A 22,109-nucleotide genomic window follows, 5' to 3' on the forward strand; every position below is an offset into this window, starting at 1 on the left:
ATCCTATTTTGAGCCGTTGATGTGCGAGGGGTTTCCAGCACGCTACAACGGAATTTGCTTGGACGCGCGATGCGAGTGCTTTTAGGTCTCCTCCTCGCGTCGGCCTCGCGAGCCCACGATCTATGTCTGCGCTGGAATGCGTCGACCACGCTTGCGTGCAACGTGTCCACGCCGTGCACGTTACTGACGCGCAACACCTCGTCGTGTGTGCTGTCGGTGGACTTTAACATGACGGCCGCTTCCAACCGTAGCTGGCTCGGCGACGCGTTCGAGCGCCGTCCATTCCTCGCTCGCCTCATCCCACACCTCGACAACGAAGACGATGAAGACGATGAAGACGATGACGATGAAGGCAACGACGATATGGTGTGGCGATCGCCGGCTCTCAGCGCCAACGAAACACTCCCATGGACGCTATGGCTCTCGTGGGGCGGCAACACCAGTGCGCACTTTGACGTTTACAACAGAAATTTCAACAGCTCGTTGACGATCGACGACAACACGATTCGGTTTCCACCGCGCGAACACGCGGCCAAGACGCCCTTCGTCCCGCGGCGCTGGCACGCATCTTCCAACGCCAGTGCGCCATACAACGGCAGCTCGACACCGTGCCCGATGATCCTCGTGCCGCACAACGACTCGGCCTCCGGCCGACGCTCCAACCAGCTGGCACGCAACGGGACGATGTTCAACGAGGCGTACTTGGTCAACTTTCTCCAGTACCTTTTCAATGCGACGAGGCACCGCAGCGACTTGAGCGCATCCGTCTTGCATCAGGTCATTGGCCTGCTGCAAGCGAATGGCTCGGTCGCAACCGAGGCCATCCGGCGCTTCCGAGAGCATCCGCCCTCGAACGACCTGCGTCTCTGGAGTCTTTTGTTTACAGCCAACTCGACCCAACACCGCAACGCCACAGGTCATCCTGTCGACGTCATGCGTCCGCTTGGAGACGTTGTGTGGCAAGTTTACCTCGAGTCGCTGGGTGGCTGGAGCCAGCGCACACCTCGTCCTCAACGGCCTGCGAACGCCACCTTGCAGAACGCAACGAGCACGCATGGAGCCCCGCGCAACGAGACGACGGCGACCATCACATGGCCACCCGCGAGCAACCGATCGTCGGAACAACCAACAATGGTCCCGTTCCGCCCGGTGACGCCTCGGCCGTCGCGCAACGACAGTAGCAGTGGCAGTGACGCGAACGCATCATCGCCAACCATCACCGTGCCGCCTTCGGACGCATTGGCAGCGACGGGCCCGGCAGCACCCACGTCGTCGTCGCACGTCGATGCGATCGTGCTCTCGTGCGTCGCAGTGGTTGCGGTCGGATTGCTCGCAGCCCGCGCCTACTCGCGTCGGGAAAACCCCGAAGCCTACAGCAACCTTCAAGAGTAGTTCGGCGATATAACGACGAAAAACTGTCCTTTCTCGCTGTAAACAGTTCGAATTTAGAAGGCCATGGAGCGGCGCGTGGTGTTGTTGGCGCTGGGCGTCGCAGCGGTCGTCGCGGCCACGACGCTGCGCGGGCTGTCCACGCCTGACGTCGCCGCACTGGACCCGATCGGTGCCTTCTTGGAAGAGAACGACGTTCCCGATGTGGCCGACGCTTTGACGTCGCCGTCGACACTGCTACTGCCCGCCACCGTGGGTCTTGTGGGCAGCCTTGGCAACGCCACGAGCAACGCTTCCTCCACCTCCACCTCTACCGACGGTGATCGTGACGACCTCGCCAACGCTCTGCAAGAAACCAACACGAACAGTACGATCGATGACGACCACAACTACGATGCGTACGCGATCATTCAAAAGACTCTGCTCTGCGACCGCCGGCTGGGCAACTGCACCAGGTTCATCATCATGTACACGACCAACGGCACCGACGACGATGGCGCGACGGTGGTGGTGCCGCCGTAGCCACCACCTGGAGCCTGCCAGCGCGAGATGAGAGAGGATGCAAAGATGAAAACGATGTAAGCTCAATGTTGATATGAAATAAAGAACGACCGTGGCTGACCATGTACATCCATGTACTCCAGTGCTGCAAATCTGCGCCTGGCCTCGGTCGTACAAAGGGCGTGTTAGATGGCCGTCCCGCGCTCGAGGTTTTGCTTGATTTCGACCGTATACTTGTCGAAGGCGCGCGAGATCTTCTTGTTGAAGACGCGGTTGCGCTCGTTGATAAAGTCGACGTCCTCGCCTTCGCGGTGCTGGCGCCGGCGGCTAAACTTTTGGCGGGCGGCCGCGCGGTCCGCGAGCTCAGCGACCATGCGGTCGACGCCTTCTTCTGAGACCTTGTCTTGCCGGCCATAGTTGAGCGGGTCGTAGGGTTCGATGGCGTCACTGCTGCGAGTTTTCGGCGCCGATGAGGCGCCATCGGCCGGCGGAAGCGTATTCAGCCGCTTCTTGTACGCGTTGTAGAGCGAATCTTGGTTGAAGACGTCCCAGCCAAAAGCCGCCTTCTGCTTCTCTTTCTTCGACGCCTTCTTGGACTTGCCTTCCGCATCCATGACCGTGTCGTTCAGGTACGCCTTGGCCTTGTCCGCAGGCTCGCGCTTCGTGGGTGCGTCCTCGGCTGCAAGCATCTTCTTCGCCTTCCCTGGCGGCAGCTGCGACCGCTTGTGTTCCTCTTCGACCTGCGACTTGGTCTGCTTGCGACCAGCGTTGATCTTCATGCGGATCTCGAACAGCTTGCGCTGCGCCGGCGTCATCTCGGGCGACGTGGCCTCGCGCTCGTCGTCCGATGCCATCGTTCCGTGGCCTTGGCAAATCGAATGTCCGGATACACAAGTCATATCCGGCAATCATTTTCCACGCTAATGTGTGTTTTACATTTGTGTGGTTTAAAGCTAGGCACGCTAAAATTACACACTGTGTAAAATGTGTTCGTACCATAGCACCCTACAAAAACAAAAGCACTCTTAAAGGTACATCGATATATATAAGAAAATATAAGAATGTTTTCTGCGTTTCATTTCGCACGACGTGGGATATCCAACGGCCAAACGACTCTATTTCAACAGAGATGGCACCAGCGCTGGCGCCCGTCCTGCAGAGCGTGTGGAAGCTCGCGCTCGTCTTCGGCGCCTGCGTTGGCTTCACCTACATGATGTTCATGCGCCTCCTTGCGAAGGAGCCGCAGCTAGCCTCGGCGCTCAACTGGAGCCTCAGCTTCGAGGACATGCAGCGAAGCGACGTCAACGACGCGCTGCGCCGAGCCATGGCCGACGAGTTCTACCTCTCGCTCGCATGCTTTTCGTGTGTCTACTTTATCAAGCAAACGTTCGCTATCCCGGGCTCGGTCGTCTTGAACCTTCTCGCGGGCGTCTTGCTGCCGCTTCACGTGGCCTTTCCGGTCGTCTGCATTTTGACCATGGTACCCTCTCATGATTGTATCTGCACTGGCAAATGAATCCATGGCCCTCTTGCTAGTGTGGCGCTAGCTGCTGCTACTTGCTGTCGTCGACGCTCGGGTCGCGTGAGCGCCTCGTCGCCGTCACCGACTACCTCTTGCCTGGGAAGTTGGACGTGCTCCAGGCCAAGATCACACAGGCCCAAGACGAGAACCGCCTCTTCTTTGTATTGCTTTTCTTGCGCATCTTTCCCTTCTCGCCGAATTGGCTCCTCAACATTGCCAGTCCGTACTTGTGCATTCCGATGCACCTCTTTGCTCCCGCGGCGTTTCTCGGGCTCATGCCGTACAACTTTGTCACGGTCAAGGCGGGCTCAATGCTGGCGCAGCTCACGAGCGTGCGCGATATTTTCGACACGCAGACGCTCCTCGGGTTCCTCACGCTGGCGTCGGCAATGCTGATTCCCGCGATTGTCAAGAAGCGCGCTGCCACCAAGAAAAACAACTGATAACCAATGGAAGAAAAAATATTGTTGGGCGAAAAACCGATTAAGATGAACGGAACGGTCTCAAAAAGAAAAAGGCGCTTCCACCATTTCTCGAGGTGCGATCTCCAGTGCAAATCGAGGTCGAGGTGGACACTGAAACTCTTGACCTCTCCAGCGCTCGGCCTCCTTAAGGAAAACGCTAGTATTTGTTTAAGGTCCGGAGATGTAGGGGAGCCTTGGCAGTGATGCATGCTTCGATGGTCTCGGTCTGTCGCTCCTTTCTCGAATGCTGCAAAAAGAATAAAAAAGACAAGCACCGGAAACCTGGGGTACGCCCAGCCAATAGAAGAGTGAAAGTCTGCGTTTGGTGTTTTTGCTGCAAAGTGCCGTTCCGCCCTCCAGAAAAATCAGAAAAACCCCATTGCCGTCTGAGCACCACCGACTGGCCCGAATTGGTAGTACAATATTAGGAGATAGATACCCAGTAAAGTCCTTCAATCCAATTGACAATTGACAATTTGCTGCAAAGTGCCTTGTGCACAGAAGTGACGAGAAGGTACCAATGAGTATTTGGTACACGCTTCGATCCTCGAAGTGCGCATGCTTTTTCGCACAAGTGATCCAACAAAGTCAAATGCATATCGATGCCGAGGCCACGGTAAGAATAGCATCATTTTATTATCTTGTTCGAGTCGAACACGGACTAATTTTGCGCGCTCATTCTACTGCGCTTTCTCTATTACATTATCAAGCTCCTGTAGCCGAGACCTGCGTCCCGGCCCCGCCTCTGGTTCGGGTAACGTAAAAAGTAACCGAGAAAGCGCAGTAGAATGAGCGCGCAAAATTAGTCCGTGTTCGACTCGAACAAGATAATAAAATGATGCTATTCTTACCGTGGCCTCGGCATCGATATGCATTTGACTTTGTTGGATCACTTGTGCGAAAAAGCATGCGCACTTCGAGGATCGAAGCGTGTACCAAATACTCATTGGTACCTTCTTGTCACTTCAGCACACAAGGCACTTTGCAGCAAAAACACCAAACGCAGACTTTCACTCTTCTACTGGCTGGGCGTACCCCAGGTTTCCGGTGCCTGTCTTTTTTATTCTTTTTGCAGCTCACCTTGGTACGAGAAGCGCACGCACCACAGAGACAGCAGGTGATTGGTCGAAAAAAGTCAAGATAAATGACCACTCTCAGGCCTCGTTTTTTATACTACCATATCTATGTCGGTTAGGAAAGCTACTGTGCGGTTCTGATTTTGGCCGTTCCTCACTTGGTGGGCCTGAAGATTATGTCGCAATCGCCGAGCTCGCCGGGGTCGGCCGTCGGTACGCACCGCTTTGGACGAGCCGCTGGAGACCATGATGGGCGTAGGAACGGCGAACCCCGAGGTGTCTATGTCGGCTCCGATCCCATCACCGTCGATGGAGCCTCCTGTAGGCGCGACCCGACGCGTGGCCAAGGACTCATCTCTGTGCGTAGGGCTCGACGAGCGGTTCGATGGTGTTCTCGCCGTACCCTGGTAGCTGATAGCCTCCTGTGCTTCTTCATGTCTTAGCAATCGATGGTAGGTACGCAGCCATACTCGGCGGCGACCCCAGCGTTTACGCCGCTGGCAAGTCCCATGACAAACCCGTCGCCGGGACCGATGCAGTCCCACGGCTCGTCGTCGACGCCCGCCAAGCCCGTCACTGCGTTGTCCATCGACGAAGAGCTGAGCTTGAAGCTGGGCCAGACCATGAAGGTCCTCGACAACTGCATGTACCTCGTGCAGAACTTCCAAGGCGACCAGAACGATGCAATGACGAAAGGTAGACACTCAAACTTGTGCTCCACTTCGGTACCACCGCATGGACATGTAGCCGTTCAATCGTACGTGCAGCGCTTGGGTGAACTCCATGCGTACATCCAGAAGAACATGCCCACATCGCACGTACGCCTTGTGGCCGTCATCGCAGGCAACCTCATGTGCCCCATCACATATGTAGATGATTCCGCGCTCCATCATGACGTGGCTGGACCAGCATCCGACCGAGAACCCTGAAAAATGGACCTATTTGCAGCTGCAAGAGTGTGCGAAGGAAGCCGCGGCCGTGCAAGGCAAAATCCAAGTCGGTCGTCATCGTCCATGACGTCGTCGTGACCGTTCTCTCTCTTTCTCTAGGCCCTCCAGCTTCTCCGCGACGAGCTCCGCGCCGGCCTCGGCCTCGAGTAGAAGCCACAACGCATTCTATCTATCATGCAATGCTACACTCCTATCTACGCTGCGTTCCCGTGCATCGACAGACGATCTCGCTGCAATAGCATTAAACTACACCGCGTGCTGCAAAGACTGCCAAACCAACCAACGACCACAGCGGTGGTTTAGTGGAGCTGTCGTGGTGTGCTAGTGGTGGAGCTGTTGTGGTGTGTTCGTGGTGGAGTCAGGACGACCTACATTGCGTCGAGAATGCAGGTCGTCATTGTGCCAGTCGACGCCATGAACCCCACGGACGAAGCGCTCATGGACGAGTTTGACGCCGAGCCGCTGGTGGCGCGTCCACCAGCGACCTCTGCCTGCGCCTTTCGCCCGTACCCGTCCTTGGACGTGATCCCGGCGCCACCGTCGTCCTCTGCACCGCCGCTACCGCGGTATCCATCGCTGCGCACTGCGGCGCCGGCCGAGCACAGCATCGCCACAGGTATTACATGGCGCAGCACACATGGACGCGATATGGCAGACTGACTGCTGTGTAGGCGCACCGTCTCTCGTCGTCACGAAGGCGCCATCGGTCGGGAGCAGCGGACAAGACGCCCATCCGATGCGGCTCACTGAGGCCGACGACAGCGCTTGCGAGGAAAAAGAGCAAACGAATATGGCCCATGCGCCATCGCCTGCGCCCATGTCGTCGGCCGCGATCATTGCGCAGGCGGCCGAGATTGATGCGCTCACGCAGCACGAGAGCGCGGTACAAGCCCAAGAAGTGCGGTCGATGCAAGCCGTCTTCGACCACATTGGCCAAGCGCTGCGAGGCGAGACGCCGCACCAGATCGAGCAACGCCGACTCCGCGAGGCGGCGCGACTCGAGCGCGCCGAGGAGCGGGCGCAGCGGGCGCTCGCACGCCAGGCCTCGTCGTCGCATCATCCTGGCCATCGTCCTACGAGGAGTATTGATGCTGCTGCTGCTGAGGGACTCGACTAGTACTATAAATGTCTTGTTCTATTAGCTCTTTAAAATTACTTCTTCCCTGCCTTCTTGCCCTTCTTGGACTTGGGCGCCGCGCTGGCCTTGGCCGCTTCCTCCTCGCGGATGAGCTCCTCGCCGAGGTCGTACGCGGTCTTGAAGGACGCGCCGAGGTTCAGGTTCGACTCGACGGCCGGCGCGACGCCTTGCTGGTGGCCGGCCATGCGCGACGTGAACTTGCGCTCGACCGCGTCGTTCTCGGTCGTGTCCCAGAGCGCGACCATGCCGTTCGAGCCGCCGGTCGCGAGCAAGAACGGCGAGTCCTTGTAAAAGGAGAGCGTCATGAGCTCGCCAATGTTCATGTCCTTGGACGCGACACAGACCGGGCTGTTGCCCGCGAGATCCCAGATCTTGACGTGCTTGTCGACCGACGCGGTCGCAAAGAGACCCGGCATGAGCGGCGAGAACGAGATGGCCGAGACCGCGGCCTGGTGCGCTTGGAAGCGGAAGAGCGGCGACCCGTTGTTCATGCGCACATCGTACGCGACGACAAAGCCGTCTTCGGACGACGCGACAAGAACCGACGGCGTGTGCGGGTGCCACTGCAGCGACTCGACGTCGGCCGAGAGCGCAAACTTGGAGTACGCGCCCGGGTTGCGACCGTCGAGGACGACAAGCGACCGATCAAACGACGCGGAGGCGAGCACGGTCGCCTCGACCGGGTTCCAGCGCACCGACTGCACCTTGTCCGTGTGGTGCGACATGGTGTGCATGCACTGCTGCGTCGTAATGTCCCAGATCTTGACCGTCGCGTCGGCGGAAGCACTCGCAAGCATGTTGCGGTGGCTTGCGTTCCAGTCGAGGCCGAGGACTGCGTCTTCGTGGCTGCCAGGCTTGAGCTGCGCCTTCTTGTGCTTCTTGCGCATGGCCTTGGGCACGGCCACATCGCGAAGCGACGCGTTCTCTTCGCCACCGAGCGTCGCGGTCGGCTCCAGCACATCGAGCACGTCCAAGTTCCAGATCTCGATACCGGGCTTGAACGTACCGACGGCGACAAAGCTGCCGTTGACGGGCGCGCCGTTCTCCGGAAGCATCGGCGCCATGTCCATCCACGCGAGCGAGAGCGGGAACGCAGGCAGGTTGATTTCGTGGTGCACGTACAAGTTGCCCGTCTCTTCTTCGTAGACCTGCACTTCGAGGTTGCTAAAGTCCTCTTCGGTCGTCGCAACCATGAGCACTGCGTCCGTCGACCGGATCTCCATGTCTTCCTTGTCTTCGTCGTCGTCGTCGAACGCATCTTCTTCGTCTTCAAGTTCGTCTTCAATCTCGTCGTCGTCGCCGGCGCCGCCCGCGCCTTCGCCGCCAAGGTATTCCTTGACAGCCACTTCGTTGTCTTCTTCGTCGTACTCGTCCATCTTGAAGCCTTCCGGCAGCTCCGTGTCGTCGTCGTCATCGGCGCCCATGTCGGCGTCGCCGCCCTCCATGTCCTCGTCGTCCTCGTCATCGTCGCCCTCGAGCTCAGCCGCGTCCTCTTCGTCCTGCTCGGCCGCCAGCTGCGTCATCATGTTGATCTCTTCCTTCGAGAGCACGAACTTGTCCGGCGTGCGCTTCGCCGCGCCACGCGGGATCCATCCAAGCGCCGAGATCATCTTGTGAAATGACCCAACTTCCAACCATTTTTCCCTCGCCTTTTTCATTGGTCAGCAGCACGACCGGTGTTTAAAACACCCACATCAAAAAGCGTTTAAAACCTGTCGCGTTCGATCTTGAAGGGATGTCTCTACCCTCAATGGCCTTTACCGCCGTCGAGCGCGCAGCCAGAGAGGCTCTGTCGTGCAAATCCAAGCGACATATATACTCGTACTTGATGGCGCTGCACGGCGCGCAGCTCGTCTAGCACGGGCAGAGACGACAGCTCGTAGTGTCATGCTTTTGCCACACACCTGGCATGATAGACTTCTGTTGGCTTGCACTTCAAAATGGTGACTTCGTCGTCAACTTCAGTGCAAGACGTCGGGGCTCGGCTGGTGTTGGTGCCCTGGAAAGCACCACCGACGTCGTCGTCGGTGCGCCGAGTTGCACAGTCGGGCAGTAGCACCGACTACCGGTAGGATTCTGCCGAGCACGTGATAAATCAACTGGTAAATGATTGCTTCGCTTGATCCCAACGGCAATCATGCCTATGGAGCCATGCTATGGAGCTGGTGCTCGAAATCTGCTTTTCTTGAGCTGTGAGCTTTTTGGCGGGCGGGTTGTGAGCTCGACACGGCAACTTCGAACTTCGATTTGTGGGCTTCGACCGAAGTGAGGTCCAAAAAGCAAACTGATGCGCAGGATCGCCGTGTGGCCGGCGGTGGCCAGTCTTCTCTCGCTCGTGGGCGGCATTGACCTCAATACGCTGCCGCAATGGACGCACATGTCACCGCTTCTGTCGGCGCCCACCTTTACGGGGCGAACGCTCTCGGAGCACCGGTCGTCCAAGGTCGTGCCGGCCTCGGACCCGATCGATCTCTTCCGCATCGCGCCAAGCTGCACCGACGGTCGAGATACATGCGCTATTCCGAGCTCGATCGCGTATGGCAGCATTCTCATGCATTTAGAAGAGTGTTCGACGGACGCAGCGACGAACGCGCTCGCTGAAGCGGCACTGGCGCTCGCACTGCCTCTCGACGACCTCCGCTTGGTCTCTGCCTCGGCCTTGCAACTGGACGCGACGCGCGACGGGATCAACCACCATGAGGTCGTGAGCTACGTGACGCCGCAGACCACCAGCGTGTACTTTCGGCACCAAGTCAACCTCGGCGTCAACTTTTACATTGAGTTTCAAGACACCCGCGATCGCTCTTTGCACCAAGTGGTCGTCCACCTCAACACGCGCGAGCACTCGTTTACGCTGCTCCAGCACACGAGCTCGGTGGCTCCAGATCCAGGGACAAAAGCCACCAAACGAGGCCCGCGCATTCTCTCGTACAACGTCTGGAACGTCAACCCTCCGGCGCAGATCTACGGCGTCCACCGTCGCTGGGGCATGTACAACAAGCGCCTCGACCACCTCGGGACATTTCTCGCCGACGCTGACGCCGATATCATTGGCTTTCAGGAAGTGCGCGTCGACGCTACATTCGGCCCACCTGGGCAGCACGCCCAGATCCAGGTACACAAACCCCTTCCTCCTCGCCACCACAATAATGATGTCATACTACGTAATGTCTAGCATCTCATGGCGCGCCTCGACCATACCACGTACCCGCAGTACGTCTACCGCGCGGCCATGAGCTACTTGAACGACCAGGATCCGCTTGAGCACATTGAAGAAGGCCCCGCGATCGTGTCCAAGTACCCGATTGTGTCCACGGACTACAAGCTCCTCTCGCGCCAGGTCAACGACCCGAACGACGTCCATCAGCGTCTATGTCTTCACGCTGTGGTGGACATGCCATCCTGGGGGCTCGTCGATGTCTACGTCACGCACCTCTCGCTCAGCGAGCGGTCGAGAGAGCAAACGATGCTCGAGATCTGGGATTACATGCAAGCGGGCCAAGGCGTCACCCAAGTGCTCCTCGGCGACCTCAACGCAGAGCCGTCGTCACGCGGCATCCAGTTCCTTCAAGGCAAGGCGCCGCTCAAGGGGCAGACGACCGACCTCCGCGACGCGTGGCTGGAGGTCCACGGCGCCGAGCCATCGCAGCCTCACGACATGACCTTTCCATGTGACGCGCCCATCAAGCGCATCGATTTCGTGCTCTTCCGCGGCAAAGGCGAGGTCGACGCGTGCGACGTCATCGGCCAGGCGCCGACGCCCGACACGGCGTCCAATCCCAAGACAGTCGGCATGCTCGAGTCCAATAGTCCGATCTACGCGTCCGACCACCGCGGCGTGCTCGCGCAATTCAGCCATCGCGCCGACTAAGATCTAAGGCCAGTCTGCGACCTAATCTATCGCTTGGGATGCGATATGTTGACGCCATCGTTTGGTGATCCGGATGTTCGTGGCAGCGTATCCGAACAACTGCATTTGGCATGTTCCTTCCCTTCCGCAACATCTCGACCAAGCAGAGGTACCATGGCTCGTCGTCCTGCGCTCAGAACTTGGTGCGTGTAGTGTGGCCGCGCTCGGTCTCTGCGTCTTCTTCGCGTACGGGTCGCACTACCTCGATACGCTCGAGCCGCTGCGCATCAAGGACGGCAAGGCCGTCGCGTGGAGCTCGTTTGATACCAAGGAATCGAAATAAGAAAGCGCTAAGCTGACGTTTTCCGAAGAGCGTTGACAAAGACGAGGATCGGGTGGCGGTTTGAGGACAGCACGACGCTCTGCGTTCGCTCTACACCAAGCGTCGCGCCGATTCGAAGGGTTCGTAGACAGACTACCTTCGGCATGCTCGAGAGATGGCGCGGCGCTGGCCACGAGCGGGCGCCAGTAGCTCCACGGATGCACCGAGATCATAAGAAACAAGCCGTTGGGCCACAAGACCTACGCGATATGAGTGGCGAGGCACCACTCCGATCGATCGCGCACCCGAGCGACTTGGCGCAGAATGCGCTTCGCCGCATGCGCTGCCGCTGCGTTGCCGGGCGACACGATCGCGTCCATCGTGCTCTTGTCGAGCACGATCTCAAACGAGCTGTCCTGAAATTCCATGTCCCGTGCGTCCATGCAGAGGTCTACAACGCTGGTATCGAGCATGGAGGATGAGGCACGTGTTCTCACATTGCACTTTGGACGGGTACGCGGTCTGCATCAAGTGAATGCACGTGTCGCTAATGTCGATGCTCACGACACGGCCGTTGCCATTGAGCGCCTCGCACAGGCGGTGCGCCAGCGTCGAGTTGCCGCCGCCCAAGTCCAGCACTCGCAGATGGCGCATCTCGAGCGGCGGCTGGGCGAGCAACAACAGCTGCGACGATGTCAGCGTCAAGAGACCATGGTCGACAAGGTCTTGGAACGAGAGATACCACTGCACGTCGTTAGCGGGTCAATGTGTTGCGCCAAATCGTACCTCGAAGGCGTCGGGATGGCGCCGGTAGCGCGCGTCCCTACATGCAGGAGTAGGACACACGGCTGCGTTAGATTGGTACCAGTAGGAAGCGCTCATATAGGCGGGCGTGGCAGACCCGCGCTTGAAATAGAGACCTGCCGCAAGCACGAGTGCGACGAGGCCAGCGCCTGCCACGACCCACCACGTCATCGTGCGGGTTGGATATGGCGGTAGTGGTTAAACCCAAGTTTACCCTCATTGGTGCCAACGGTCCGACGTTAAACCAAAAGTCGCTGATGTTGGATGACAAGCGCCTCGCATGCACAGCTACAAAAAGAGAGGTATCCCGCACCATGGGGCTGTAACCATGTAATTCCCCGCTGTCATGCAAATCCATCCCACAGCAGTGCTGTGGGATGGATTTGCATGACAGCGGGGAATTAAACGCGTTTAAACGTCCGACCAGGACAACCGGACGGTATCCGGATCATGAGGACGCCACCTCATTTCACCAAGGCGACTGCACACGCGGCAACGGGACCGGCCTCAGCATGGTGCTCAACCTCCAAGACAAGCAGAAAGGTCGGTATGGTATGGCATGCTACCAAGCTCATGCGACGGCGATGATGCTAGAGAACTTGCTTCGCATGCTCGACTTCAACGTCGAGTCCGCGGGGACGACCGACGTCACGAGCACGTATGTCCATGCGCTCGCCGCAGGCGCTGATGCATGCATCGCTCTAGGTGGGGCGAGCAATGGAAGGTGCTGGTGTACGATCCGTTTTGCCGCGACATTATCTCGCCCATCTTAAAGCTCCATGAGCTGCGCAAGAAGGGTACGACGACGACGAGGCAACATGTATTGGCCTCATGCGCATTGGCTCGTAGGCGTCACGTTGCATATGCTCCTCGAGAACGATCGTGAAGACATTCCGGACGTGCCGGCCATCTACTTTGTGCAGCCGACGCACGCGAACCTCCAGCGCATCGTGGCCGACTGCGCTCGCGAGCTATACGCGACGATCCATCTCAACTTTGCCGAGCCAATTCCGCGCGCTCGGCTCGAGACGTTTGCAAAGGGCTGCGTTGACGCCGGGTGCACGTCGATGGTCGCCAAGGTGTTTGACCAGCACGCCAACTTTGTGTGCTTGGAGCCGACGCTCTTCTCGCTCAACCACGCGTCGAGCTACCGCGCGTACAACTCGACCGCGATCACCGACAGCCACATTGAGCAGACGATGCACGACATCACGCAAGGCCTCTTTAGCGTCCTCGCGACGCTTGGCGTTGTCCCTGTGATCCGCGCACCGGCGACCGACGGCCCCTCGCGCATGGTGGCCGAGCAGCTCAACCAAACGCTCCGCGACCACTTGGTACATTGATACTTGGCAGATTCCAGTACTGATTTTATTTGGCAGGCGGCGCGGTCGGGCGTCTTTCAGGACACGAGTGCCAACTTCCAGGTGCGGCATGCCAAGAACGCATGGAGCTGATCCGGGTGCTGCTTAGCGCCCCGTGCTCATCATCGTAGACCGCAACGAAGACCTCGCCTCGGGCCTGCACCATCCGTCGACGTACCAGGTAAAACGACTAGAAATGACTGGACCCAACGCGCCTTCCAGGCGCTCGTCGACGACATGCTCAAGATCAAACTCAACCGCGTCAACGTGCGGGTCGCGAGTGACCAAGGCGCGCCGACCGACAAGTCGTACGACCTCGACGTCAAAACCGACAAATTTTTCGAGCAGTACGCGGGCGTGCTCTTCCCGGACGCAATCGCTGCCAACGAAGAAGAGCTCAAGATTGTCACGAAGAAGGAAAAGGAGATTAGCGCCAAGGTACAAGGCAGCATCGAGAAGACGCGTAAGTGCTGGCCTCTAGGCGAGCGGGCACGCGGTGGGCGGCACCAAGGACCTCGTCGCGGCTGTCGACACGCTCCCCGCGCTCCTCGAGAAGAAAAAGTCGCTCGAAGTCCACACCAACATCTTTCACGCGACGTTTGAGAGCGTCTCGGCCCGCCACGTGCACGAGTTCTCGATGCTCGAGCAAAAGCTCATTGACGGCTCGCACGTGCCCAAGCAAGACGTCCTCGACCTCGTTGCGAGCGCCGAGAAGGTGCGATCCAGTCAAGATTGGCATGGTTTCTTGACACGATACTAGGGCAACACGAAAGACAAGCTGCGGCTGCTCATGATCTACTACTTGACGAGCGGCGCATCGACAGCCGAGATCGCCGACCTCGAAGCCGCGTTCCGCGCGCAGCCCGACGCAAGTTCGTTTGAGAGTGCGTGGACGCACATCAAGCAGCACACGTCGTTTCAAAAGCACGCGAGCGTCGGCGGCGCCATCGGCAACAGCGACGCCAACGGTGGAGCTTCGACAAAGCTCAAGGGCTACCTCAACTCGAACTGGGCGGGCAGCTTCACGCAGGGTTTTTGTCGCAGGCGGCCGAGAGCTTCAAGAACTTTTTGCCGGAAAACAAAAAGCTGCAGGTGACGCGCGTGGTCGATGCGATCTGCGAGCTGCGCCAGGGCACCGAAGACGACGCGTACGTGTATCTGGACCCGAAGATCAAGGCCACCGCCAACATCCCGCGCCAGCGCACGCCCTTCAAGGACGCGATCGTCTTTGTCATTGGCGGCGGCAACTACAACGAGTTCCACAACACGCAGGCGTATGCGGCGGCGAGCGGCCGGCAGATCGTTTACGGCTGCACCGAGCTCCTCTCGCCCGACGCCTTTCTCGACCAGCTCACGAGTCTTTAACGCACCACAATCGATCGTCGTGTGTATATAGAAACGTACTATTGCATTTGGATACGCGCGAGGCGCTGCTTGAGGTCCAGCAGCGCGAGCGACTTGGGCGGCGCGGGGTTGGCCACCGGCGCATCAGTCGTGTGAACAGGTGCTTCCGGAGCTTTGAACGCCGACCGCGTCAAGTTCTGCGCCGAGAACGCCGTGAGCCGCGACGGCGTCGAGAGAATCGCGGGCACTTTGGGCGCGTACTCGGACGGCTCGAGCTCCTCGGCGAGGCGTCGCGCCTCTTCGTTGGCGACAAGGCCCTTCTCCGCGAGCGCCGACGCCAAATTGCCACCGGCGTGCGCTTGCTTGGCGTCCACAAGACCGAGAAGCGCTTGCTTCTTGGCGTGGGCATCCGCCGTGGCGTCGCCTAGCGTCTCGACCGACTCGGACACATTCCGGGCACCGGGCTGGCCAAAGTCGTACTGCATGTCGGTCAGCATCACGTGGATGGGCGACGAGAGCGGCACGTCGCGCAGCGCGGCTTCAAAGACGGCGCGGCGACCGCTCGTTGCGCAGTGGTCGGCGAGAAACTTGAGGTTGGCCTTGATCGCGTTGCGGGCCGAGTCGTGAATGTACGCCTTGTCTTCCGGAAAGGTCGCAAAGAAGCCGTGCATCGAGTGCAGCAGCCCCGAGACATCGACGTTGAGGAAGGGCTCGGGCATGCCGAGCTCTCGCCGCGCCGTCTTGATGAGCAGCTTGCTCACAAGCCGCTCCAGCGTCGGCTTTTTGAGCCCACGGTTGACCGCGTCGCGGAGCGTGTACTCGGGTGCGTGGTCGTGCACGATGCGCTCGAGGAGGTTGAGCATCGCTGGTAGGACTTCGCTGACGCGCAGCTGGTACGCGACCGTCATGGCGAGCTTGTTGAGGGCCGTCATGACGCGCTTCGCAAACGACGCCTCCGTGTCCTCGATGCGCGGGTCCAGCAAGCCAAAGCACGACTCGAGCACGAGCCGCTCGATCGCAAACCGCTGGACGCGCGCCGCAAAGTTGTCGTGTTTGAGCAAGTTGGCGATCGTCGAGAGGCACAGCGAGAGCACGTAAAGCTCAATCTGGGAGCTCTGGAGCTTCCCAAAGCTTGCGTGCATGATGGCGCAGACCTGCACGAGGACGTCGTTGATGTTGTCTTGAAGAAAGTTTTGTTCGGCCGATGTGCTCTTGGACGCCATCACGTACAGCGTCTTGAGCGCGTCTTTGCCCTGCTCGAAGTGCACCGGGTCTGTTGTGAGCTCCTTCGCGCTCGCGACAAGCTTTTGCAACGACGGAAACAGCATCACGCGCACATCGATCGGCGACGGCTCCTTGCGCTTGGTCGGCGTCGGCAACTTCCGCGCCGGCGACGGCAATGCAATCGTCGTCGCCGTCGTTGTTGGCGTCGCAATCGACGTCGGAGGCGCCAACTTGGACGGCGTCCGAACCATGGCCGGGCGCTTTGGCGACGGCAGCGGCGTCTTGACTGCTTCCAACGACGCTGTGGGCTCCTCGGCAGGCTCGTCTTCGACGACGACGACGGGCGCCGCCGCAGTCTTGGCTGTCGGCCGGTCGGTCGGGAGGTAGTACTTGATCTTGAGGTTGATAAGGTCCATGGCCTTTTGGCTCGTCACGTTGCAGAGCACAAAGAAGCGGTCGACGTTCGGGTCGGCCACTTGCGTGTAGACGAGGACGAGCGCTTGGATCGCGGCATCGCGCACGTCCTTTTCGTTGCAGTCGACGCACTTGCCCATCTCGCGGAGGCACTTTTTGCCCACGGCCGCGTACCCGTGCTCTTTCACAATGTACTCGAGCGTCTCGAGGCACCCGGTGCGGCTCTTGGTGTTCTTCGAGGTCGCGACGCAGTCGAGGAGGAACGGAACGTACTTTACCGATGGATACACCTCCACGACCAGATACAACGAGTCGCGGAAGCGCAGGCGGAAGCGCGGCTTTTGCTGCCCCGACTCTTGACAGAGGTACGGGAGGAAAATACCGGCTTCAACATCGTCGAGCTCCCACTTGTTCTCGGCCACGACCGACAAGAGCTTGACGAGAAAGTCGAGCATTTTGGCTACGCGTCGAGATGAGCAAAACGCGCAGCTACCACGACGACGTACCGAGGACTTGGACGTTGTTGTCGACAATGCGCAGCGTCGACCACTTCAAGATAAAATCAAGCGACGTGTGCACGTCCCGTGGCTGGTGCGTCACACAGTTGGAGAGATCGTCAATCGCCTCCATAATCTACGCATTTCCAAATCTTGAGTCGACCGAGATACAGAGAGAGCTTCAAGCTGTACTACCTTGTCGGGAGACGTCGAGAAGAGCTTGGCGCGCAAGTCGGCCGAGACGTACGGACCCCACTCGGCCTCGACCTGCGCCTTGCGTGCGTTCACATCGGCCGCGTCGGACGCATCAAAATCCACTTGTTCTTGCGGTTGCGATCGAGGCGCGTCATCTTGTCGCTGCTCAGGAGCATGGCGGTCTCTTCCTTCTTTGGCGTAGCCGGCACCGGCGCCGTCAGTGAGTTTTGCCGGGTAGGCGCTGCAGGCGGAGCGGGGGCGGCAGCCTTGGGTAGCGGTGGCGGCTTGGATTCGACCTCCGCAATCGGAGACGTGTCGACCGTCGCGGCTTGGCACGCCTTGTCAATGATGGGCTTGAGCGTGCGCATCTTGGCCGGCAGCACGTCACGGCAGCCCGCGTACACGGCGTCCTTGCCGACGGACCGGAACACTTGGATGAGGAGCAGCTGGGCCTTCTCGCGCGCGTCCGACGCCTTGTCTTGGAGACAGTCGATCGTCGGTTCGATAAGGCAGCGCAAGTCCATCTTGCCAACGCTCTCCGTGTGGGGCACGGCCCACCCGAGGAGCTCGGCGCGGCCGACCGTGTTCTTGAGCCCTTCGGCGACGAACGGGAGGAGCGACTCGAGGCACGGCGCCGACGTTGCGCCTTCGTGCAGCACCCACTTGTTGAGCGTCTCGACGCACGCGGTTTGCATGTTCTTCTTGTTGTCCGAGACGCCCGAGACAATGTTGGCACCCATGCCCTTACTCAATTTGACAACGTTGGGCCCAATGCTCTCGGCGTAGACACCAATGACTTGGACGGCCTTGACTTTCAGGTTCGCGTTCGAGTCGGCGAGACGACCTTTCAGCGCCTTCATGACCTCGATCACGGGCTTCGTGAGCTCGATCATCATGCCCGCCTCTTCGCAGAGGCGCTGGGCAGCCTCCATGGCCGCGAGCCGCTTCTTCCACGCCGCCTTGTCTTCCTCGCTCTGCATCTCGGCCAGCATTTCCTTGGAGATCTTGGCGCTAATGTCGACACGACCGAGCGCAGCCGCGAGCGAGACGGACCCGCCGTTGTCTTCGACGTGGCGCAGCTTGCGCGAAATACTTGCGGTCGCCGTCGCGGGGTTGTACCCGACCTTCTTGAACTCGGCCTCGGCCGACGACGCGAGCGCCGGCTTCCAGCTGTCAATGCCCAAAAGCGGCCGCAGCGCCGGGCCAAGCTGCGAGTACATGGTGCCAAAGACGCTCATGGCCGCAATGCGGCACTTGGGATTCGAGCTCTCGAGGCCCTGCGCGCCTTTGACAAAGTCGATGAGTGCACGGGGGTCGCAGAGCGCCGCGCCAAAGTCGGCAATGCACTCGCTGAAGAACGTAAGGCAGTCGATGAGCGCGAGCACGGCCTTGACGTTGGGCATGTGGGCGTAGACGCATCCAAGGACGTACGCGGGACCGACGTGCTCGCAAAAGTACCCGAGCAAGAGCTTGATCGCGTCGCTAATCTTACGGTCGCCAATCTTTTCGATCGAGCACGGCACCAAGAACGAGACGACGCTCTTCGGCAGCGGGTCGGCGCACGCGTCCGAGATCGTCGCGAGCGCTTGGAACGCGCTCTTGAGCACTTGCACGTTCGACTCTTTAAACTCTTTGGTTTGGCCGTACGCGTACATGACGAGCGCCTCCGTGTGCGTACTCGCCAAGTCCGGGTTGCCTTTCACGACCTCTTCGAGCAGCTCGAACGACGCCTTGCGCTCCGACCACTTGGCGCTGCCAAAGCCCGACACAATCGACGACCACTGCTCGAGGTCGAGCTCCGCCAGCATCTGCTCCGCGTCGGCGCTCGAAAGGGTCATGGTCTCCGACGTCGACGCGACCGCGATGGGGGCTTTGGGACCCTTGGCCGACGGTGCCGGCTTCTTGCCTGCCGCCAGCCGACTTGGAGGACCGGCCGGCTTGGGCGTGCTCTTGGCTTCCAAAGGCTTGGGCACGGCCGTCTTGGGCACCGACGCGGGCATCGTGGGCGCCGACGACGAGGTATCTAAACACACCATTCAGCCACATGGCAAGAAACACAATCGATACCGGACGACGCACTGCTGCCCGCGCTACCCATGGCAGCCTCGATCGTCTTGTAGCTGCGCGGCTGGCGCTTCTCCAGACCGTCCAGCGTCGCCTTGACCATGCGACCAGCACTGTCCGAGGACTCGACGAGCGTCACCATGGCCTCGACGCCGGCCTTGCGGAGGCCTGGGTCCGAGTCGTCAATGCCACTCGCAAAGAGCTCGCCGAGCGTCTTCATGAGCGCTGCATCCATTACGTTGATCCACTTCTTTGCGATCGCGCGCTGCAAAAAGAGATGGTTTGGCCGCGCGCCGCGGGAATCTTGTTGGTCGCGCCGTCGACCGAGAGCTTGATCTCGTCCATCATCGCGTCGAGCGGCAGTGCGTGCTGCAGAAACATATCGAGCGTTTGGTGAGTCGCGTTGAGAATCAGTGACTTCTTGTCCGAGAGCTTCTTGAGGAGCAGCGGCAGCATGAGACGTGCGTACTGCGAGAACGGCTTGCGGACACCGTCGGCGAGCACGCCGAGGACCTCGATCGACTTGGCCGTGATGTTGACGTTGGCGTCTTGCATGCAGAGCTTAAGGGTGTGCACGAGGTCCCCATAATCGCCGTTCGCGAGCTTGGGCACCGACCCGACCGTGTCGAGAATGATCTGCAGCGCCGCAACCTTCTCGCTCCACTTGGGCAACGCGAGCTTGGCCTTGAACTCGGTTTTGGGCAACTTCGCGAGCAGATCGATCGTCTCGGCAAAATCGCGCGGGTCCATGGTCGCGGCCACGGGGGCTGCGGCAGCCGCAGCACGGCCAGGCGCACCACGCGGTGCGGGGGCCGCGCGGGGCTCCTTGCCCTTGACGTACCGCGTGACCGTGGCCTGGCCGGGTGTGATGTCCTTGATGAGCTCTTCGTACTCTGTTTTCTGCGCGGGACGGAGACCGTTGACAATGTCCTGGATCAGCGGCGCGCCCGTCCAGCGGTACAGTTCGCAAATGACCTTGAGCGCCGTCGGACGCACGTTGTTGACCGTCGACTCGCAGAGCGCGGGAAGGGCCGCCTTGAGGGGCGGGATCGGAACGACGCGCGGTCCAAACGTCTTGAGCGCCTCGAGCATCAAGCTCACGCAGAGCGGTGGCGCCTTGGGCTTCTTGTTCTTCGTGCCTTCGATGAGCGCCGCGATCGTATCTTCGGCGCCGCCTTGGTGGATGTACTCGAGCACGAGCTCCTCGGCGAGCTTGACCGTGCCAGGTCGGCCCGTAAAGCACTTGTCAATGACCTTGGTCATGGTCCGCGCAATGACACTGTTGCTCCACTGCTGCGGCGTCGCCTCTTTTGTGTACGCGAGCACGGCAGCAAGGCCGGCTTCCATCGCGGCAGCGTTCGAGTCGTCGACCATCTTGCCAAAGAACTCGATCGGGTTGCCGCCGTCGACGCCTCGCCCTGTCTCGAACGCGAGCTTCAGATCGTCATAGGCTTCTTTTCGGACTTTCCAATTCTTGTCGGCCACCTTGGCTTCAAGCGCTTCGAACGCCAACGGAGGCTCGTCGCTCGTCTGTCGCGGCGCCTGGCTCGGGCTCGGCTCGTCGCTCGGTGTGGGTGATGCTCGTGGCGGCGGTGCTGTCTCGGCAGCCTTCAACTCGAGTGGCGGAACTTTCGGCGCAGCGGCCGGGCGCTTGGCGGCCTGGACAGGCGGAGAGTTGGCGACAAAGGTCTTTCGGGGCGCTGGCGGAGGCGAGTTGGCCATGAAGCCACCTCGGGCTGGCGGTGGCTCGTCGCCCTCGTCGCCGTCGCCGTACTGGATGTTGCTCGAGATGGTCTTGGTCAGCGCGAGGAGCTCTGTAAGGTCTTCACCTGCGCAGAGGGGGCATTTGCAGCTCATGTTCCGTAGGCATGGCTGGCTCATGGTCGTCGAGGAAGCGGACGCGGAGGATGGGAGGTCCGAGGAAGAGGTCCGAGCGCGTCCGCGGCAATCGCTTCTCGCGTGCTGTTTCGATTTGCGTTTTATTCCCAGCGCTTGTATTTACACCCGGTGCGGTTCTTTAATACTGCCTGGGTTGAACGACATCAAAATTGCATAACGTGATTATTATCTTAATATTCCCTGTGTACAAGGACATGGCTTGTATTGAACGCTGCGAGCCATGTATTTTATTGGCCGTGACCACCATTATAATGCCGCCCCATGGTGCCATTTATTTTATTATTGAAGAGAATGTATGGAACACGCGCGGGCCAATCGGAGCAATTTAAATTTTCAAATCGGCGCGAGATCTGCCTTTCCAGGCGCCGAGGACCACAAGTTGTCTAGCGTTGCGTAGACAACCTACGAATCGTTGACTGTTATAACATGTCATACCTAGCCGCTGCGAGTGCGCACAATACAAGTGGCTCTGCCAAGAAGCGCGACCGCGGCCGTGACCTCGCGCCGGACCACATGATGGGAAAGGTCATTGACAACACGTCGCACGGCAGCTGCGCATGATGTAGCATGCATGATTGTTGTGGACGTTAATGCACCTTCGCATGAGCTTGTTTGCGGCAGCGGTAGATGGATCAAGCGTGAAGAACCTGCTACTGACCGTGCTACCGTGTTGAGAGAGAAGGCGACCACTTGCGTCCCAGCTTTAGCTGGAGTAGGCGTAGTAGCTGCGAGGATCCGCATCGCGTACGAGCTTGGAGACGCCAGCAACGGGATTCGTGGCAGTACGCTCGTCGTTCGATCGACAAGCACACCACGGGCCGCGTCCTTTTACTGTCGATGGACGTTCATCAAATGCTGAGAGCTAATCTCCACCATACGAGTAGTCTTCTTCCAGAGCACATCCGAGCAAGCCAACAAGACATAGGTCACAACACTCTTGTCATCGTCAAGCCGGTAGTATGTGGTCCTGGTATGTCGATGCATCCAAAGCACTGGGCAAAGATCGGCGTCGCGCGATGCCATTGGCTTAAAATAAACCAATGGCATTGCTGCCTCGGAATTCCACACCACCAGCTTGGCCGCGATGTCCAGGGT

At 59.5% G+C, this 22,109-nt stretch overlaps 9 protein-coding genes across 9 annotated transcripts; 5 read left to right on the top strand and 4 right to left on the bottom strand.

Moving 5' to 3' along the window:
- Window positions 1-69: 69 nt before the first annotated feature.
- Window positions 70-1,392, top strand: SPRG_19248 (hypothetical protein; the record flags this gene model as incomplete). The annotated part of the gene is made up of 1 exon (XM_012340277.1): window positions 70-1,392. One exon carries the CDS (start codon window positions 70-72, stop codon window positions 1,390-1,392), a length of 1,323 nt encoding a protein of 440 aa, XP_012195667.1.
- A 570-nt stretch (window positions 1,393-1,962) lies between these two features.
- On the bottom strand, window positions 1,963-2,772 carry SPRG_01603 (hypothetical protein). The gene has a single exon (XM_012339971.1). The coding sequence runs from the start codon at window positions 2,742-2,744 to the stop codon at window positions 2,076-2,078; it is 669 nt and encodes a 222-aa protein (XP_012195361.1). The 5' UTR covers window positions 2,745-2,772; the 3' UTR covers window positions 1,963-2,075.
- A 247-nt stretch (window positions 2,773-3,019) lies between these two features.
- SPRG_19249 (hypothetical protein) lies at window positions 3,020-3,855 on the top strand (the record flags this gene model as incomplete). The annotated part of the gene is made up of 2 exons (XM_012340278.1): window positions 3,020-3,370; window positions 3,427-3,855. 2 exons carry the CDS (start codon window positions 3,020-3,022, stop codon window positions 3,853-3,855), a joined length of 780 nt encoding a protein of 259 aa, XP_012195668.1.
- A 1,273-nt stretch (window positions 3,856-5,128) lies between these two features.
- SPRG_19250 (hypothetical protein) lies at window positions 5,129-6,052 on the top strand (the record flags this gene model as incomplete). The annotated part of the gene is made up of 7 exons (XM_012340279.1): window positions 5,129-5,165; window positions 5,212-5,273; window positions 5,320-5,359; window positions 5,409-5,648; window positions 5,700-5,770; window positions 5,826-5,948; window positions 6,002-6,052. 7 exons carry the CDS (start codon window positions 5,129-5,131, stop codon window positions 6,050-6,052), a joined length of 624 nt encoding a protein of 207 aa, XP_012195669.1.
- A 965-nt stretch (window positions 6,053-7,017) lies between these two features.
- On the bottom strand, window positions 7,018-8,668 carry SPRG_01604 (hypothetical protein). The gene has a single exon (XM_012339972.1). The coding sequence runs from the start codon at window positions 8,648-8,650 to the stop codon at window positions 7,055-7,057; it is 1,596 nt and encodes a 531-aa protein (XP_012195362.1). The 5' UTR covers window positions 8,651-8,668; the 3' UTR covers window positions 7,018-7,054.
- Window positions 8,669-9,327: 659 nt separating this feature from the next.
- SPRG_19251 (hypothetical protein) lies at window positions 9,328-10,911 on the top strand (the record flags this gene model as incomplete). Its single annotated transcript, XM_012340280.1, has 2 exons — window positions 9,328-10,155; window positions 10,216-10,911. 2 exons carry the CDS (start codon window positions 9,328-9,330, stop codon window positions 10,909-10,911), a joined length of 1,524 nt encoding a protein of 507 aa, XP_012195670.1.
- A 329-nt stretch (window positions 10,912-11,240) lies between these two features.
- Window positions 11,241-11,866, bottom strand: SPRG_19252 (hypothetical protein; the record flags this gene model as incomplete). The annotated part of the gene is made up of 4 exons (XM_012340281.1): window positions 11,241-11,323; window positions 11,370-11,472; window positions 11,518-11,663; window positions 11,710-11,866. The coding sequence occupies 4 exons, from the start codon at window positions 11,864-11,866 to the stop codon at window positions 11,241-11,243; spliced, it is 489 nt and encodes a 162-aa protein (XP_012195671.1).
- Window positions 11,867-12,492: 626 nt separating this feature from the next.
- On the top strand, window positions 12,493-14,769 carry SPRG_01605 (hypothetical protein). The gene is made up of 9 exons (XM_012339973.1): window positions 12,493-12,559; window positions 12,611-12,674; window positions 12,722-12,813; window positions 12,866-13,350; window positions 13,396-13,440; window positions 13,487-13,558; window positions 13,600-13,815; window positions 13,859-14,092; window positions 14,138-14,769. Exons 1-9 carry the CDS (start codon window positions 12,529-12,531, stop codon window positions 14,471-14,473), a joined length of 1,575 nt encoding a protein of 524 aa, XP_012195363.1. The 5' UTR covers window positions 12,493-12,528; the 3' UTR covers window positions 14,474-14,769.
- An 11-nt stretch (window positions 14,770-14,780) lies between these two features.
- On the bottom strand, window positions 14,781-20,972 carry SPRG_19253 (hypothetical protein; the record flags this gene model as incomplete). The annotated part of the gene is made up of 6 exons (XM_012340282.1): window positions 14,781-16,819; window positions 16,866-16,992; window positions 17,052-17,216; window positions 17,261-19,074; window positions 19,119-19,340; window positions 19,364-20,972. 6 exons carry the CDS (start codon window positions 20,970-20,972, stop codon window positions 14,781-14,783), a joined length of 5,976 nt encoding a protein of 1,991 aa, XP_012195672.1.
- Between the last annotated feature and the right edge of the window lie 1,137 nt (window positions 20,973-22,109).

The sequence above is a fragment of the Saprolegnia parasitica genome (genome assembly GCF_000151545.1).
Source record: "Saprolegnia parasitica CBS 223.65 unplaced genomic scaffold supercont2.4, whole genome shotgun sequence".
Classification (NCBI taxonomy): domain Eukaryota; phylum Oomycota; class Saprolegniomycetes; order Saprolegniales; family Saprolegniaceae; genus Saprolegnia; species Saprolegnia parasitica.

Bases quoted from the DNA above. Each gene is read 5' to 3' on its own strand.
- SPRG_01603 (XM_012339971.1), bottom strand. From the start codon at position 2,744: ATGGCATCGGACGACGAGCGCGAGGCCACGTCGCCCGAGATGACGCCG.
- SPRG_01604 (XM_012339972.1), bottom strand. From the start codon at position 8,650: ATGATCTCGGCGCTTGGATGGATCCCGCGTGGCGCGGCGAAGCGCACG.
- SPRG_01605 (XM_012339973.1), top strand. From the start codon at position 12,529: ATGGTGCTCAACCTCCAAGACAAGCAGAAAG. The intron at 12,675-12,721 runs GTATGTCCATGC...GCATCGCTCTAG, and splicing joins ACGACCGACGTCACGAGCAC to GTGGGGCGAGCAATGGAAGG. The intron at 13,441-13,486 runs GTGCGGCATGCC...GGTGCTGCTTAG, and splicing joins ACACGAGTGCCAACTTCCAG to CGCCCCGTGCTCATCATCGT.